At 41.3% G+C, this 16,966-nt stretch overlaps 1 protein-coding gene across 2 annotated transcripts in view; it reads right to left on the reverse strand.

Moving 5' to 3' along the window:
• The window catches only part of egln1a (egl-9 family hypoxia-inducible factor 1a), a 31,112-nt gene extending 15,617 nt beyond the window's left edge, over nt 1–15,495 (reverse strand). For both annotated transcript variants that reach the window (XM_088351499.1, XM_088351498.1), the window contains exon 1: nt 14,620–15,495. In XM_088351499.1, coding sequence (XP_088207625.1) covers nt 14,620–15,258 — 639 coding nt within the window. In that variant the 5' untranslated portion in view covers nt 15,259–15,495. The remainder of the gene's footprint in view (nt 1–14,619) is intronic.
• Between the last annotated feature and the right edge of the window lie 1,471 nt (nt 15,496–16,966).

Below are 16,966 nucleotides of genomic sequence, written 5' to 3' on the forward strand. Positions count from 1 at the left end.
TAGCAGATTAGATATCTCATCTCATTAGCTGCAACGCTTATCCACAGTAGGGTCGCGGGGATGCTGGAGCCCATCCCAGCAATCATCAGGCAGTGGGCAGGGGACACCCTGAACTGGTTGCCAGCCAATCGCAGGGCACACAGTGACAGACAACTCGCTCGCTCATTCACACCTAGGGACAATTTGGACCGGCCAATCCACCTGAAATGCATGTCTTTGGAATGTGGGAGGAAACCCACGCAAGCACGTGGAGAACATACAAACTCCGCACAGGAAGTCCGGTAGCTGGATTTGAACCCACACAGGAGGTTCCCAAGGCCTTAGAACTGTGCCGCACACGCGCTAACCACTGCGCCGCCGTGCTGCCCCAGATTAGATATATTTTGACTTATTTTAAGAAATACGTTCTCCTCTCAATAAAAAGAAGTTGTCGTGATTACTGATGTGGCTCAGCTGTGCCCGCTCATTTGGCGCCAACTGCCGCGGGTTCTGATTGGCTCCCTGTCACTATTTGAACTGAGTCCTGTCAATCCCCTGTTGTCAGTCCGTCTGCGAACTTCAGTGAATACTAGGCAAGCCTTTTTCGACCCCGACTCCCACCTGTCCCGTTTTTTGCTCAGGTCCGCCCCCCGGCTTTGACCCGTTTTTTATCCTGACCACGTCTACTCTCCCGTCCCGGCTTTCGACCGCTTTTTGTCCCCGACCACGTCTACTCTACTTTCCTGGTTTACGACTCGCATCCAACCCCGACCACCTTTTTGCTCTCCTGTCCCGGCTATCGACCAGTTTTTCCGTCCTTAACACCGCCATCGCTCGCTACGGAAGTTTCACTTCCGTGTTCGAATCACAATCTGAGTACGAGAGCGACTTGCTTCCCGCGCTTAGCGAACGCCGGATTCCGGGCGCAGCCCTTCCTCTTTCCTTTAATAAAACTTATGAGAAACGTAACGCAATTGGGTCCCGTTTCCATTACGGTCCTGACAGTAGTACAAAAAAAAAATTAAAGTTATTTTCAATAAATTTTGCCAAAACCAATTGACAATCGGGAAAATGATTAGGAATGAGGCGAATAAAGTGTCCGAAGGGTATTGCAATCCTCAGAAAAGGAAGTTTTAAAATCTGATCTCCTCCCCTCTGCATCCACCCGCTAACTTCATTGTACCAGCTCAAGTCACGTCACACCAAAGGTATATTGACTTTCATTTTTCCTTTTTTTTATAATGTTATTTGCTCATATAAGCGCAAATTACATATAATATTTACTACGTACTACTTTGTTATGCTAATTGTTTTGATCTGGGGTACAGGTAAAATATTACCTATGCGTATCCCCTTCTATATGGCAATTTCACTTAGCGATCCCCACCAATTGACAATCGGGAAATTGATTAAGAATGAAGCGAATAAAGTGTCCCAAGGGTATTGCAATCCTCAGAAAAGGAAGTTTTAAAGTCTGTGGTCTCCTCCCCTCTGCATCCACCCGCTAACTCCACTGTACCAGCTCAAGTCACGTCATACCAAAGGTGAATTGACTTTCATTTTTCCTTTTTTTATATTGTTATTTGCTCATATAAGCACATATTACATATAATATTTACTAAGCAGGGTTGGGTAGGGTTACTTTAACTGGATTACTTTCAATGACTTTTGGATTACTCCAATAGCAAATATGCTAATAAAAGACAAAAGAAACTAAATGTGAATAAAATGACTCCATTTTGTGCAGGCTTGGGGAGTAACGGAATACATGGAACGGCAAAAATGATGTCGGCAAGCTGTTTGGATTTATTTTCATTTTGTTTCTGTCGCATTTTATGTAAGTTTTGCCAGAGATCAAAGAGATCAAAGCCAGGAGAGAAAGCTTATCACGTGTTGTGAGTCATCATTTTATTCATATTTAGTTTCTTTTGTCTTTTATTAGCATATTTGGTATTGGAGTCATCCAAAAGTAATTGAAAGTAATCCAGTTAAAGTAACCCTACCCAACCCTGTTACTACGTACTGTTTTGTTACCGTATTTTCCGCACTATAAGGCGCACCTAAAAGCCTTTATTTTTTTCAAAAGCTGACCATGCGCCTTATAATACAGTGCGCCTTATTTATGGATCAATATTAATTCGCAAAGTCTTGCAACTAATCCAAGCAGCCGCCGACTAGATTTTCCCCCGAACGCGCGTAGTCCGCGGCGTATGCTGGGATTTATATACCGGCGTTTCATTGGCTAACCAATGTGTCAATCATCATTTGAATCTATCACTATTGGCTAAATTTATTCGGAGGTAAAGGGGGCGGATCCTTTTTATCATTTACAGGGTCGCATAGGCTAAAGGGGCAAAACAAACCCTGCAATTGGCCGAAAAAGATGTGTCAATCATCAGTTGAATCGATCACTATTGGCTAAAGTTATTCGGAGGTAAAGGGGGCGGATCCTTTTTATCATTTACAGGCTTGTATAGGCTAAAGGGGCAAAACAAAGCCTGCAATTGGCCGAAAAAGATGAATGTGAATAGCACGTTGGGTTGACGGCATAGAGAAAACAGTATTTTACTTTTCTGTACTGTATTTGTAAATATTTTACTCTCCTGGATTTACTACACTCACGGATATAAGAGGACCATGGTTGCACATTATTATTGAACGCAACGACTTCTGTGAGCTACTCTGGCTATATATTTTCCCAGTATCTTGTTTCAGAGTGATCTCGATGTTTCTCTGATGGGTCTTTTTTTAAATTAAACTCAATTCCAAGTGTTTATTGTCATATGCACAGTAAAGTTGCGAGCGAAAAAGAAAATAGAAACTAAGGAATGGTTGGCATTTCTTGAATCCCAAGACTTAAACTTTCCGAATGATATTTGGAAGGATGCATTTGAGTGACATCGTACGGACACCGCATCCGCACGTGTCTACGACACGTATTTGCTTCTTTGCAAGCTTTGGGAATGTTAAGGGGGTAATCAGTTGGACTCAACTATCTGACTGTTTTGTCCACGTTCCAATTGTAGCGCCTTATAATCCGGTGCGCCTTATAGTGCGGAAAATACGGTACTCTAATTGTTTTTATCTGGGGTACAGGTAAAATAGTACCTATGCGTATCCCCTTCTATATGGCAATTTCACTTAGCAATCCCCACCTCAAAACAGTTTCATGTTGTATATTGGGGTCTACTTTACATCGTTAGGTCAATGAACAGTCTGATGTAAAGCGCTACACAGATAAGAGTAAAATGCTAAACAATAAGCCGGAAAAAAGGTGTTATAAGCGCCACGGCGGTGCCAGGGACAGGAAAATCTTTCCCACACGGCCTATAGCCCAACATGCAAAAATTCATATCCCCCCAAACGCATGACTTCCTCTGGCCGGCTAATTCTATAGCGCATAAAGATGTAGGTCAACGGTCAACTTCCTCAGACGGGCAGCGAGGTTGCAGGGAAAATGATCAATTTGTAAATTCCTGGGAAATAAACCAATCTATACCTCGTCTAAAACTTGAAAAGTCTCAGAAGTAAAAACATTGGGGGATTTGTTTGTATAAAGCCAACATTTTTTAAGATACATTGAAAAAATGATAACAGTATAGTGAACTGTTAATCCAAGGGCGGCATTAGCTCAGGAGGTAGATCAAGAGGTTGCAGGTTCGATTCCAGGCTCCTCCGTGTCTGGTTTAAATATGAACATTGGGAAACTGGTACTGTGAATACCCACAGACCGATTCCCAGCTCCTCCGTGTTATATGTCCAAGTGTCCTTGGGCAAGACACTGAATCCCTAATGACCCCAATAAGCAGGTAGGTGCCTTGCATGGCTGACTCCCTATTGGTGTGTGAGTGGGTGTGTGAATGGGTAAGTGTGAAGCACATTGTAAAGCGCATTGGGAGATCTTGACTTGAAAAGCGCTAAATAAATGCAGACCATTTACCATTACCATTTAAAATACAATAAATAGACACCAAGATTCCCTCCAAACAACGTCTTCGCTTGAAATATGAACATTGGGAAACTGGTACTGTGAATACCCACAGATTCGATTCCCAGCTCCTCCGTGTTATATGTCCAAGTGTCCTTGGGCAAGGCACTGAATCCCTAATGACCCCAATAAGCAGGTAGGCGCCTTGCATGGCTGACTCCCTATTGGTGTGTGAATGGGTGTGTGAATGGGTAAGTGTGAAGCACATTGTAAAGCGCTTTGGGAGATCTTGACTTGAAAGGCGCTAAATAAATGCAGACCATTTACCATTACCATTTAAAATACAATAAATAGACACCAAGATTCCCTCCAAACAGCGTCTTCGCTTTAAATATGAACATAAGGAAACTGGTACTGTGAATACCCACAGATTCGATTCCCAGCTCCTCCGTGTTATACTAAGTGTCCTTGGGCAAGAAACTGAACCCCTAATGACCCCAATAAGCAGGTAGGCGCCTTGCATGGCTGACTCCCTATTGGTGTGTGAGTGGGTGCGTGAATGGGTAAGTGTGAAGCACAATGTAAAGCGCTTTGGGAGATCTTGACTTGAAAAGCGCTAAATAAATGCAGACCATTTACCATTACCATTTAAAATACAATAAATAGACACCAAGATTCCCTCCAAACAACGTCTTCGCTTGAAATATGAACATTGAGAAACTGGTACTGTGAATACCCACAGATTCGATTCCCAGCTCCTCCGTGTTATATGTCGAAGTGTCCTTGGGCAAGGCACTGAATCCCTAATGACCCCAATAAGCAGGTAGGCGCCTTGCATGGCTGACTCCCTATTGGTGTGTGAGTGGGTGCGTGAATGGGTAAGTGTGAAGCACAATGTAAAGCGCTTTGGGAGATCTTGACTTGAAAAGCGCTAAATAAATGCAGACCATTTACCATTACCATTTAAAATACAATAAATAGACACCAAGATTCCCTCCAAACAACGTCTTCGCTTGAAATATGAACATTGAGAAACTGGTACTGTGAATACCCACAGATTCGATTCCCAGCTCCTCCGTGTTATATGTCGAAGTGTCCTTGGGCAAGGCACTGAATCCCTAATGACCCCAATAAGCAGGTAGGCGCCTTGCATGGCTGACTCCCTATTGGTGTGTGAATGGGTGCGTGAATGGGTAAGTGTGAAGCACATTGTAAAGCGCTTTGGGAGATCTTGACTTGAAAAGCGCTAAATAAATGCAGACCATTTACCATTACCATTTAAAATACAATAAATAGACACCAAGATTCCCTCCAAACAACGTCTTCGCTTTAAATATGAACATTGGGAAACTGGTACTGTGAATAAGCACAGATTTATTATATATCATTAATGTTTTGTTCCTTTACATTTCCTATGTACGTTTTTATCGTTTTAATCCGTCTTTACTGAGAAGAACCTCTCCAATTTTGTAGCACGATTGAATAATGACAACGAAGGACATTCATCCATTTTAAGGGCTGATTTTGAACCAATTAAAATGAGGTAAACACAACAATAACAATTATTGCAGGACTAAAAGAATGGATAAATGCCTTTTTTGTTTTTGATAATCAATCGTCTGATTGGCTCAGGCAATTTGTATGTCCATACGCTAAAGGAAGTTTATATATAATACGATACAGTATTATTTGTATTGTATTTAGTCTATATGGTTTCGAGGCCTTAGTGATGTTAAAGAGAAGTAAAACATGATAACCATGGAAAAGAAGCTCGCAATGATCAAGAAATACAGAGAACCCACACATATCGTTACCCTTACTAAGGAATATGACCGTAACTACTTAACAATCAGGATTATTATTAAAAGTAAAAAGGTGAATGAAGCAAGGAGTTCTTCTAGGGGCATGACAATCCTGCAAAAAGTAGTTTTGAAAGCAATTTCAGTTGGATTACGCTGTATCCTCCTCCCTTTGCATCCACCAGTTACTCCGCTGGACAAGCTCAAGTCATGTCACAACAATAATAATAATAATAATAATAATTTCCTTTGTATTGTCATTCTTTTGTAAGAACGAAATGTCGATACACCTGACCCGTTGTAGCGAGCCGATGCAGCCGCAGCCAACGGAGGGCGCCGCCATTTTACCAATGTTATAAGTCTTAGAAAGGTATATCAAATTTCATTTTTTCCTTTACAGGTATATTACACCTAAGTTGTGATTACTATGCTATTTTGAGTAATTTTAATGTTTTTATCCGGCGGTGTCTGGAGCTCTGGAGGATTTCTATCTCGTACTATTGAGATCATACTAATATTTCATTCCTGCAGTCCAAATTATTAAAATTAGATGATTTAGTAAAATTTTTCACTAAGGTCAACAAAAACATAGTGCCAGAAAACATCCATAAACTATTGATTCAGGAAGAGGGAAAATATAACTTAAGGGGCTATCGTAAATTCATAATCCCAAAGGTGAGAACCACCAGGAAAAGTATGCGTGTGTCTGTGTGTGGAGTCAGACTTTGGAATAATTTACAAAATGAGATCAAACAATGTCCAACTATTCTATTGTTCAAATTTAAATACAAAAAACATTCCTGGCAGACTACAGAGATGAAGAAAATGAATTATACAAGAGATTGGGAATAGTGCGTCTAGAACTATGGTAAACTTTGTATTATTGTTGCTAATGTTATATTATAACTGTTATCATTAATATTATTACAATTGTTGTTATGACATTGGTGTATTTAATAGGAAAGATGAAGGGGTAGAGAATATAAGCATTTGCTTCTTACTACCGCTTTTCGGACATATTATATAACATTTTGTTGTTGAGTTATTGTTTTTGTTCTGTTTTTATTTTAATGTTCGAATAAAGTTTTCATTCATTCATTCACTATATGGAAATATCACTTAATTGTCTTCACCTATGGACTGATTTATGTTGTATCCTAGAGGGTTTATGGATCAATTTTAACAAGTTTGAAACTACCGTCATTTGACTTTGCAGTGACTGGCTAGAAGAAAGCGACGGTGTTTTAGTTTCCTCTTCAACAGGTTGCATATTATCTGGCTAGCATGATATTTATCTGGGGCAAAAGCTCCTCCGGAGTCATACCTTGCACAATTTAGACAAGCGGCGGATAACGTGACAAAGTTGACACAAGCAATGGAAGCTGCATGTTTTTTTTTGTTTTGTTTTTTTTACTTTATCAGTACTTCTTATAGGACGTTTTGAAATTCAAAAGGATTTATTAATATAAAGTGAAGAAAAGACGTTTTCCCCATAAAAACTTGAGCATTAAAAAACATTATTATGAAAAGTATGTCGTTTTTAAATTCAAACGATCTTTTATTGACAGATTTTAAAGAATAGTAAGTACCGTATTTTCCGCACTATAAGGCGCACCGGGTTATAGGGCGCACCCCCAAAAAAATAGATTTGGTACTATGTTTGACATACATAAGACGCACCGGATTATAAGGCGCTACAATGGGAACGTGGACAAAACAGTCAGATAGTTCAGTCCAACTTATTACCCCCTTAACATTCCCAAAGCTTGCAAAGAAGCAAATACGTGTCGAGAACACGTGCGGATGCGGTGTCCGTACGATGTCACTCAAATGCATCGTTCCAAATATCATTCGGAAGGTTAAAGTCTTGGGATTCAAGAAATGCCAACCATTCCTTAGTTTCTATTTTCTTTTTCGCTCGCAACTTTACTGTGCATATGACAATAAACACTTGGAATTGAGTTTAATTTAAAAATAGACACTCCATACCATCCATTATCTGCACCGCTTACCACAGAAACATCGAGTTCAGTCTGAAACAAGATACAGGGAAAATATATAGCCGGAGTAGCTCACCGAAGTCGTTGTGTTCAATAATAATGTGCAACCATGGTCCTCTTATATCCGTGAGTTTAGTAAATCCAGGAAAATAAAATATTTACAAATACAGAATAGTAAATAATGCTTTCTTTATGCCGTCAACCCAAAATGCTATTCACATTCATCTTTTTCGGCCAATTGCAGGCTTTGTTTTGCCGCTTAAGCCTATGCCAGCCTGTAAATGATAAAAAGGATCCGCCCCTTGACCTCCGAATAACTTTAGCCAATAGTGATCGATTCAAATGATGATTGACACATTGGTTAGCCAATGAAACGCCGGTAAATAAATCCCAGCATACACCGCGGACAACTTGGCCTTCGGGGGAAAATCTAGTCGGCGGCTGCAAGTTAGTTGCAAGACTTTGCGACTTAATATTGATCCATAAATAAGGCGCACTGTATTATAAGGCGCATGGTCAGCTTTTGAAAAAAATAAAGGCTTTTAGGTGCGCTTTATGTTGCGGAAAATACGGTACATAATTGATCATGGGACCCCTGTTATCAAGCTAAGTTTTACTACAAGCAGTCATTTTTATTTGGCACTCTTGGACGACCAAAATATCGTAGCACTTTTAATCTAAAAACTGTAAAATGATAAAAATGAATAGATTTTAAATAATATGCCTCCTTATTTAGCCGTAGTACATCATTTAGTTCAGTGTTTTATTCATTTCAAACAGTTAATTGTATCTATTGTTTTTGTTTGCAATCTGAGGCTCCCATTTTTAAAAAACAGTTAATTTTATTTTCATTTGGTCATATAAATAAAAATATAAACTATTTAGTTGTGATGGCTTAGCCAGGCACAGCTTAGCCTGTAAACACAGTTGGCAATGCGTTGTTACTTTCCTCCAGATTTGTAATCATTACTTTTGAAAATGGATATACAGTGGAACCTCGGTTTTTCGAACGCCTCTCAGTTCGAACAAATCGGAGTCCGGCCAAAAATTTCGAGAAATTCTTGCTTCGCTGTTCGGTCAAAAAATCGGAGTTCGAACGCCGGTAATGCGTGAGTGCGTACGCTAGGGTGCGATGCTGAGCGGCATACGGGTGTTTTAGCCCCTTATTATGCCTCAGAAGAAAGTCAGTGCAAGCAGCAAAGTTGCTAAAGGTGAAAAAAGAAAAGTAGAGCGCACAACCATTGCATTTAAGAAAGAAATAATAGCTCCACCGTCCACCTGCGCCTTCTGCTGACCACCACAAAGGTAAGAAATCCTATTCATAATTCTTTTCTTTATCCTTTTTTTATTTTTACACGTTCATGTTAGCGTAATCTTTCGTACGGAAGATTACGATAGCGCGAACGTACGATTAGCCTGGGTTAGCTTCATGTTTACGTTAGACATTCAGGGTGTTGGAACGGAGCCCAACATTCAGGGTGTTGGAACGGAGCCCCCTTTCCAATGAACCGCTCACCACTTGTTGTGGAGACCCGGGAGCTAAATGACTTGAAAACAACCTGATTTTTTTATTTTTACACGTTCATGTTAGTGTAATCTTTCGTACGGAAGATTACAATAACGCAGACGTCCGATTAGCCTGGGTTAGCTTCATGTTTACGTTAAACATTGAGGTTCACCCCAGTAGATGGAGGGTGTGTCCCCTGGGGGACTTCAACACCCACATGTGCAATGACAGTGAGACCTGGAAGGGCGTGATTGGGAGGAACAAAGCCACTAATCTAAACCCAAGTGGTGTTTCGCTATTAGACATCCGTGGCCGTCAAGGATTGTCCATAACGTACACTTCAGACATAAGAGTGTCCATATGTGCACCTGGCACCAGGACACCCTTGGCCGTAGTGCCATGATCGACTTTGTTTTGGAGACTCGGGTAAAGAGAGGGCAAGCACTGTCAACTGATCACTACCTGGTGGGAAAGATGCACCCGACAGACCCAAGCGCGTTGTGAGGGTGTGCTAGGAACGTGTAGCACACTCTCCTGTCAGAAGGAGTTTCAACTCCCACCTCTGGCAGAACTTTGCCCATTTCCTGAGTGAGGCGAGGGAAATCGAGTCCAAGTGGACCATGTTCCACGCCTCCATCGTCAAGGCGCTGATCAGAGCTATGGCCGTAAGGTAGTCTGTGCCTTTCATCACGCAGATTTTGGCTAACTTGCATTGGCTCCCTGTTAGCCTAATATGTGATTTCAAGGTTCTCTTAATATTATACAAAATCATACATGGACTTGCTCCCTAATATCTTTCAGATTTAATTTCTCCCTATGTTCCGGTCCGGAGCCTTCGTTCTGAAAACGCTGGTCTACTAGTGATCCCAAGAGCCAAGAAGAAATCCGACAGTGTTTTCCATTGGGGGCTTTGGTGATGTGGAATGCTCTTTCCCCTGAGATCCGATCTGTAACCTCAGCGGAAATGTTTAAATCTAAGCTTAAAACACACTTCTACTCTATAGCATATGAATAACCTATATTTTTGTTGACAATATTTGTGTATTGTTTGTTATTGGAACATCCTTTGCTGTCTGGTAACCCTGAAAGGGGGATGCTACATGTGCGGTCCCTTCTCAAGGTTTCTTCATTTTCCTCATGTTGAGGTTTTTTAATCTTTCCTTGCCCTCATGTTGGTTCCAGATCAGGGGATAGTGTTATAATAGTCTGAAAAAATAGTCTGTGTAATAACCTGTGAAGTCCTTTGAGACTCTTTGTGATTAAGGGCTGTACAAATAAAAATGACTTGACTTGACTTCTGTAGTGGCAACCCCCGGACCGGTTGGTGGTCACTGGCTTTAAGGGATGCCATCAAGCTGAAGAAGGAGGCTTATCAGGCTCTCCTGGCCTGTGGGACTCTGGAAAAAGCTGGCAGGTATCGGCTGGCCAAACAGCATGCGACTTTGGCACTCGACGAGGCAAAAACTCGGGCATGGGAGGAATTTGGTAGGGCCATTAAAAGCAACTTCCATCGAGGAAATTCTGGTCCGAAAATACGTAAATTAAACAATATTGGCTTCCATGTAAGCCGTAATCGTTAATTCTATGTATTTTGGTACTCTTGAGATTTCATCGTTTAAAACATGCATGTTAAAAAAAATATAAGTAGTTAATTTAAACAATGTTGGCATGTTCAGGCTTTTATAGCTTATAGTTTATATTTATTTGGTTCAAAAGTTTGTTTTCATTTATTTTGTTTTGGCACTCCCTGGTTTCCATATTATTTTGACATAATAGTTATTTTTGGGCATTTTGGCAAAAACCAAACTACTTATCGTATTGCGAAACCCTCCGCAACACAAAGTACAGAAGCCAACATAGTTTTGGGCTTCTATAGTTTGAAGCACACAAGCCACAAAACCAGTCAAGAATAGTTGTTCCCTAACTTACTTTTGTGCTTCCATTGATGGTGTAGTCCAGGGGTCGGTTAACCAGTGGCACGTGAGCACACGGCAAAATAATAACGATGACTTCTAAAAAATGTGCATTTTTACCTGAAATTAAGACATTTTGAGTTGCGCGCCGTGTTGTTCAGAGGCTTTACGGTAGCGCCTCCCCTCTTCTGCTCCGTGTGCGAGTGTGTGTCTGTATAGCGACTCGCAGAAGAGGAGAAATCCTTGTTTTGACCCAACCGAAAACACCGGCGGGCGATAAATGAATGAATAATGACAGCTCCTTCAGCGAAAAAATCATATTCTTTGACTGACGACTGGGGGTTTGTGCAAAAAATTATTGTGCTGTTTGTGCATTATGCCTCGAGAGCGTTGTACCCCGCACATCAAGTGTTAAACGTCATTACGAGACGAAACATTAATTCGAGGCGTAGACATTAAAACGCGCTGTGTCCAGGTACGGCAAACAAACAAAGACCCTATAAACGCCACCACTGAAGCAAGTTATCACATTGCTCACTGCACAGCAAAGCAAGGAATACCATTTACATCTGCGACAAAATCAGCTGTTATTTCTGTTGCACTTATTTTCAAGTAGGCTTCGGGCTTGTTGCTGTTATTTCAGGTTTTGATATTTTCTGCAATAAGATTTCATTGATGAATGGTATGGTAGCTTTCCATAGCACTTATTCTTGATTGTAATTCATTGTTGATGAAGAATGGTTGATTCTTGTGGTAAAAAGATGAAGTCATGGATGTCTACATGCCTTTCTACGCGTTGCTCACATTCATTTTTTAGTTTATTGATGAACAAGAAGATAAGATAAATTGTTAAATAAAATGTTGTATATTTGGACTAGCTTAAAATGACAGCTCAGTTGGATATGAAAAAAATGTTGTCTGAGTCATTAATCTTGGCGAGGCACACTGATTTACAAGGACATTTGAAAGTGGCACGCCACACCAAAAAGGTTGCTGACCCCTGGTGTAGTCTAACCAGGTCATCCAACCTGATCTTAACTGGCACTTGAGCTATATATTTGAGGACCAACAAGTAACTATTCCAAGTGCGCCGTAATAGTTCATTTTATGTATTTTGGTACTCTTGGGATTCCATAGTTTAAATCAGGCATCTTACAATAAAAGAACCGAGTTAATTTATGTAATTTTGGCACTTTCGGGGTTTTGAATGACGTCATATTTATTTGTGACGCCCTTAATCACAAGGAGTCTCAAAGACCACAGATTATTACAAACCATAGACTATTTTGGCACCATCCCCTAATATAAAACCTACATGTGGGCAAGGAAAAACTCAAAAACCTCAACATGAGGAACATGAAGAAACCTTGAGAAGGGAGCACACATGAGGATGACCAGGCTGCAAGTATTATATATATATATTTTTTTGTCCTATTTATGTTGTATTTTGTAGTATTTCCATAGTACCTGACTGCCCATTTTGCACATCTGGTTAGCTGCTCCTCTTGCACTTTTTGCACTACTGTATAATACTCATAGCTATAATTATTTAGTATATTATTAGTACTTCAATACTCCAACTCAATACAACATTTTATTTATATCTGTACATTCAAGGAAACTGTGCAGGTCAGATGTATCGACATTTTGTTCTGTATACACGTGTACAAGAATGACAATAAAGTATATCTGAATCTGAATAGTAGATTTTTTTGTTGTGTATCTGTAGTATTTTCATAGTACAGTATTACTGCAGTTTTATCTGTGTAGTATTTTTGTCATATTTTAGGAGTGTTGCTGTAATTGTATTATTGTAGTATTTCTGATTTATCTATTTATTCAGAAGAAAGTTGGTTTTAATTTGTTTTTGGCACTCTTGGGTTCCATAGTAAAGGAGCCGAAAAAGTTAATTTATCGCATTTTGGTAAGAATAAAACTAGAAAATTCATTTTATTTTGGAACTCTCTGCAACTCAAAGTATGGAGACCCAATTGTTTTAAGGTATTTTGGCACTTATGAGATTCCATAGGTCGAAGCATACACACGCCACAAAAATAGTAGAAAGTAGTTTGCCGGTGTTATGCCGAGAAATGCATCCCTGCCGAGATTTGCATCCCCTCGCTACTATAACCACTTTTACCTCGTTTTATCTCACTTTTATCTCACTTTTCGGGAATGTAATGGCGAACATATAACCAAAAACCACTTCGTCTTGCATTTGTTGGGAATGTAATTCAACTCAAACCATTCCGTCTATGTATTTCTTGTGAATGTAATCGAACGGTAACGCACACCGTATTTAAATCATTTTTGAGAACTGTTATGCACACTACCATAAAGCTTATTATGCTGAAATAAGCTTTATGGTAGAGTGCATAACAGTTTAATAAGAGCGATTTGAGTAGAAAAAGGCAAAATAAACATGTCACCGGCTCAAAAGTGATTTATATACGGTGTGCATTAGCGTTCGATTACATTCACAACAAATACAAAGACGCAATGGTTTAAGTTGTACAGTGGGACCTCGCTACTTCGCAGATCCAGAGCTTCACGGGTCTAAAAAATAATAATAATAAAATAAAATATTTTTTAAAAATATATATATTTTTTAAGCATTTTTGAAGGGGCGACGCTACTTCGTGGTTCCACGTTCGCGGGTTCAGAGCTTCGCAGGTCTAAAAAAATAATAATAATAAAATAAAATAATAATTTAAAAAATATATATATATATATTTTTTTTTTGGGAGCATTTTTGAAGGGGCGTCGCTACTTCGTGGTTCCACGTTCGCGGGTTCAGAGCTTCGCAGGTCTAAAAAAAAATAATAATAATAAAATGAAAATAAATTTATATATATATATATATATATTTAAGCAGGGCAGCACGGCAGCGCAGTGGTTAGCGCTTGTGCGGCACAGTTCATGTCATGGGAACCTTTCGTGGGTTCAAATCCAGCTCCAGACTTTCTGTGCGGAGTTTGTATGTTCTCCCCGTGCTTGCGTGGGTTTCCTCCGGGCACTCCGGTTTCCTCCCACATTCCAAAAACATGCATTTCAGGTGAATTGGCCGGTCCAGATTGTCCCTAGGTGTGAATGAGCGAATGAGTTGTCTGTCCCCGTGTGCCCTGCGATTGGCTCGCAACCAGTTCAGGGTGTCCCCTGCCCACTCCCCGAAGATGGCTGGGATAGGCTCCAGCCCCCCCGCGACCCTAATGAGGATAAGCGGTGCAGCTAATGAGATGAGATATATTTAAGCATTTTTGAAGGGGATTTTCACTTTTCGCGGGTGGTTTCGGTCCCCATTAACCGCGATAACCGAGGGATTACTGTATTACATTCCCAACAAATGCAAGACGAAGTGGTTTTGGTTATATGTTCGCCATTACATTCCCGAAAAGTGATATAAAAGTGAGATAAAAGGAGGTCAAAGTGGTTATAGTAGCCAGGGGATGCATTTCTCGACATAACACCGGTGCCCACCTGTTCCCCAACTTACTTTTGTCCTTCCATTGATGGCGTAGTCGCCCAATTTGCCGTTACAATGTCTCACCAGGTCGTCCATGCGAGCGGTAAGGAAACGGATCTTCTCGCAGCCGGCCTCCTTCCCGTCCACCCACACGATTTTATCCCCGCGAATGTCTTTGGTGGAGTCGCTCTTCTGACTGACCACCTGGCCGTCGGTGAAGCGACCCGTCTTGTGGAGGGCCTTGACGTCCTCCAGGATGCCCAGGCCGACCTCCTCGCCCATGAACTTGTCCACCACGCATATTCCGTGCTTGTTCATGCAGGGGATCACGTACTCCGTGGCGAGTTTCTGCGGGGAAGAGGAGCTCGGTTGCCCGTTAGCCGTAGCCGGGTCGTCGTGGTCCGTCGGCGGCGAGGGCGCGCCGGGGTCCGCCCGCCGCTCCGGGCTGCTACCGCCGCTCTTATCCGGCGCTTTCTTCTTCTTGTCTTCTGTTTCCTTTTTCAGCGCCTCCTTACAAATGAGTTTATGTTCCTTCCAGTGTTGTTTTTGATGCTCTTTACTGCAGTAGAAAGAGTTCCGGCAGCGAGCGCACTTGAGGAGGTTCTCCATCTTCCCGCAAAGTTCACAGAACTGGCGCTCTCGCTCCAAGTCGCTCTGTTGTTTCTCCATGTTTTTTTTTTTGTTTTATTCCGAGCGTGCTAACTTTGGAAGCCGCCTTTCGAGAGCCGAATCCCGGAGTGGAAGTTCAAGGTTTCTCGGGCCATGACGTCCGCTTCCCCGCCGCGCGTGGAGTTCGGGAAACGGGGTCCTTGTGTGGCTTTTTGGGGCTTTTCATTGTGCAAGCTAGCTGGAGGCTCCGCGCGGCTCCTGCATGGCGACGCTCACTTGTTCCACAAACTGGGCCCCGCCCCGCCTGCTGTGACGTCACGAGGAGAGCGTGGCGTTTGCGGTCATTGGAAAATTCACGACGCTACGAACGCATGCCTGTGATTCATTTTCGATCACAAACAGGGTTGGGTAGGGTTACTTTAACTTGATTACTTTCAATTACTTTTGGATTGCTCCAATACCAAATATGCTAATACAGAAGTGTCAAACAGGCGGCCCGCGGGACAGATCAGGCCCGCTAAGGGATTGAATCCGGCCCGTGAGACAACACTCAGAGAAGCGCAAGAGAAAAACAAGCTGCAGGTTGAAATATGTCCACTTGATGTTGCCAAAGCCTGGTGCCTCTCACAAAGACACTGTACTGAGTATTTATTTCTCTCTCTCTCTCTCTCTCTCTCTCTCTCTCTCTCTCTCTCTCTCTCTCTCTCTCTCTCTCTCTCTCTCTCTCTCTCTCTCTCTCTCTCTCTCTTTCTTTTCCACCCCCTTTCTCCCACTCTGTCTCTGTCTCTTTCACTCTCTGTGTCTCTCTTTTCCTCTTCCTTTTCTCTCTTTTCTCTTTCTCTCTTCATACCCTTCACGCTTTCTTTTCTCTTTTCTCTACTTCCATCTTTCTATTTCTCTTTGGATTTCTTTCTTCCCCCCTCTCTCACGACTTTTTATCTTTTGTTTCTCACGCTCTCTGTCTCTCTTTTTCTTTCTTTGTCCTGCCCTCTCTCCTTTTACCTCCCTCTTTCTTTTATTTCTTTATCTCTTTTTCTTTCTCTTTAATCTACTCGTCCGGCCCCCGACAGAATGTTTGTTCTATCGTGTGGCCCCCGAGTTAAAATGAGTTTGACACCCCTGCGCTAATAAAAGACAAAAGAAACTAAATATGAATAAAATGACTGAATTTTGTGCAGGCTTGGGGAGAAACGGAACACATGGAACGGCAAAAATGATGTTGGCAAGCTGTTTGGATTTATTTTCATTTCGTTTCTGTCAAGTCAAGTCAAGTCACATTTATTTATATAGCCCTTAATCACAAAAATGTATCAAAGGACTGCACAGAATCACAATGACTCAATTACCTGATCTCAAACCAACATGCGGGCAAGGAACAACTCAAAACCTCAGGCAAACCAAATTGAATAGCACACAACCAAGGAAACCAGAAATTTAGATTCAAAATGACTATTCCAATTATGAAGGCACTAAAAAAATCAAAATGATTTGGATTTAAATCTGATATTTTAATTGAATTAGGATGCGGTGGCGTGACTCTCGAAAACTTTTCAATATGGCAGTCTTAAAACAATTTTGCAAAAGAGAGTGGGCAAAAATTCCTCCACGGCGTTCTGAAAGACTCATGACCAGTTTACCTTAAACATTTGAATTCCGTTATTGCTGCCAAAGGTGGCCCAACTCACTAAAGCATTTTATGTTACTTTTGCCGGAGATCAAAGAGATCAAAGCCAGGAGAGAAAGCTTACCACGTGTTGTGAGTCATCGT

The sequence above is a fragment of the Urocampus carinirostris genome, chromosome 13 (assembly GCF_059441175.1).
Source record: "Urocampus carinirostris isolate Australia breed hairy pipefish chromosome 13, RoL_Ucar_1.0, whole genome shotgun sequence".
NCBI classification, from domain to species: domain Eukaryota; kingdom Metazoa; phylum Chordata; class Actinopteri; order Syngnathiformes; family Syngnathidae; genus Urocampus; species Urocampus carinirostris.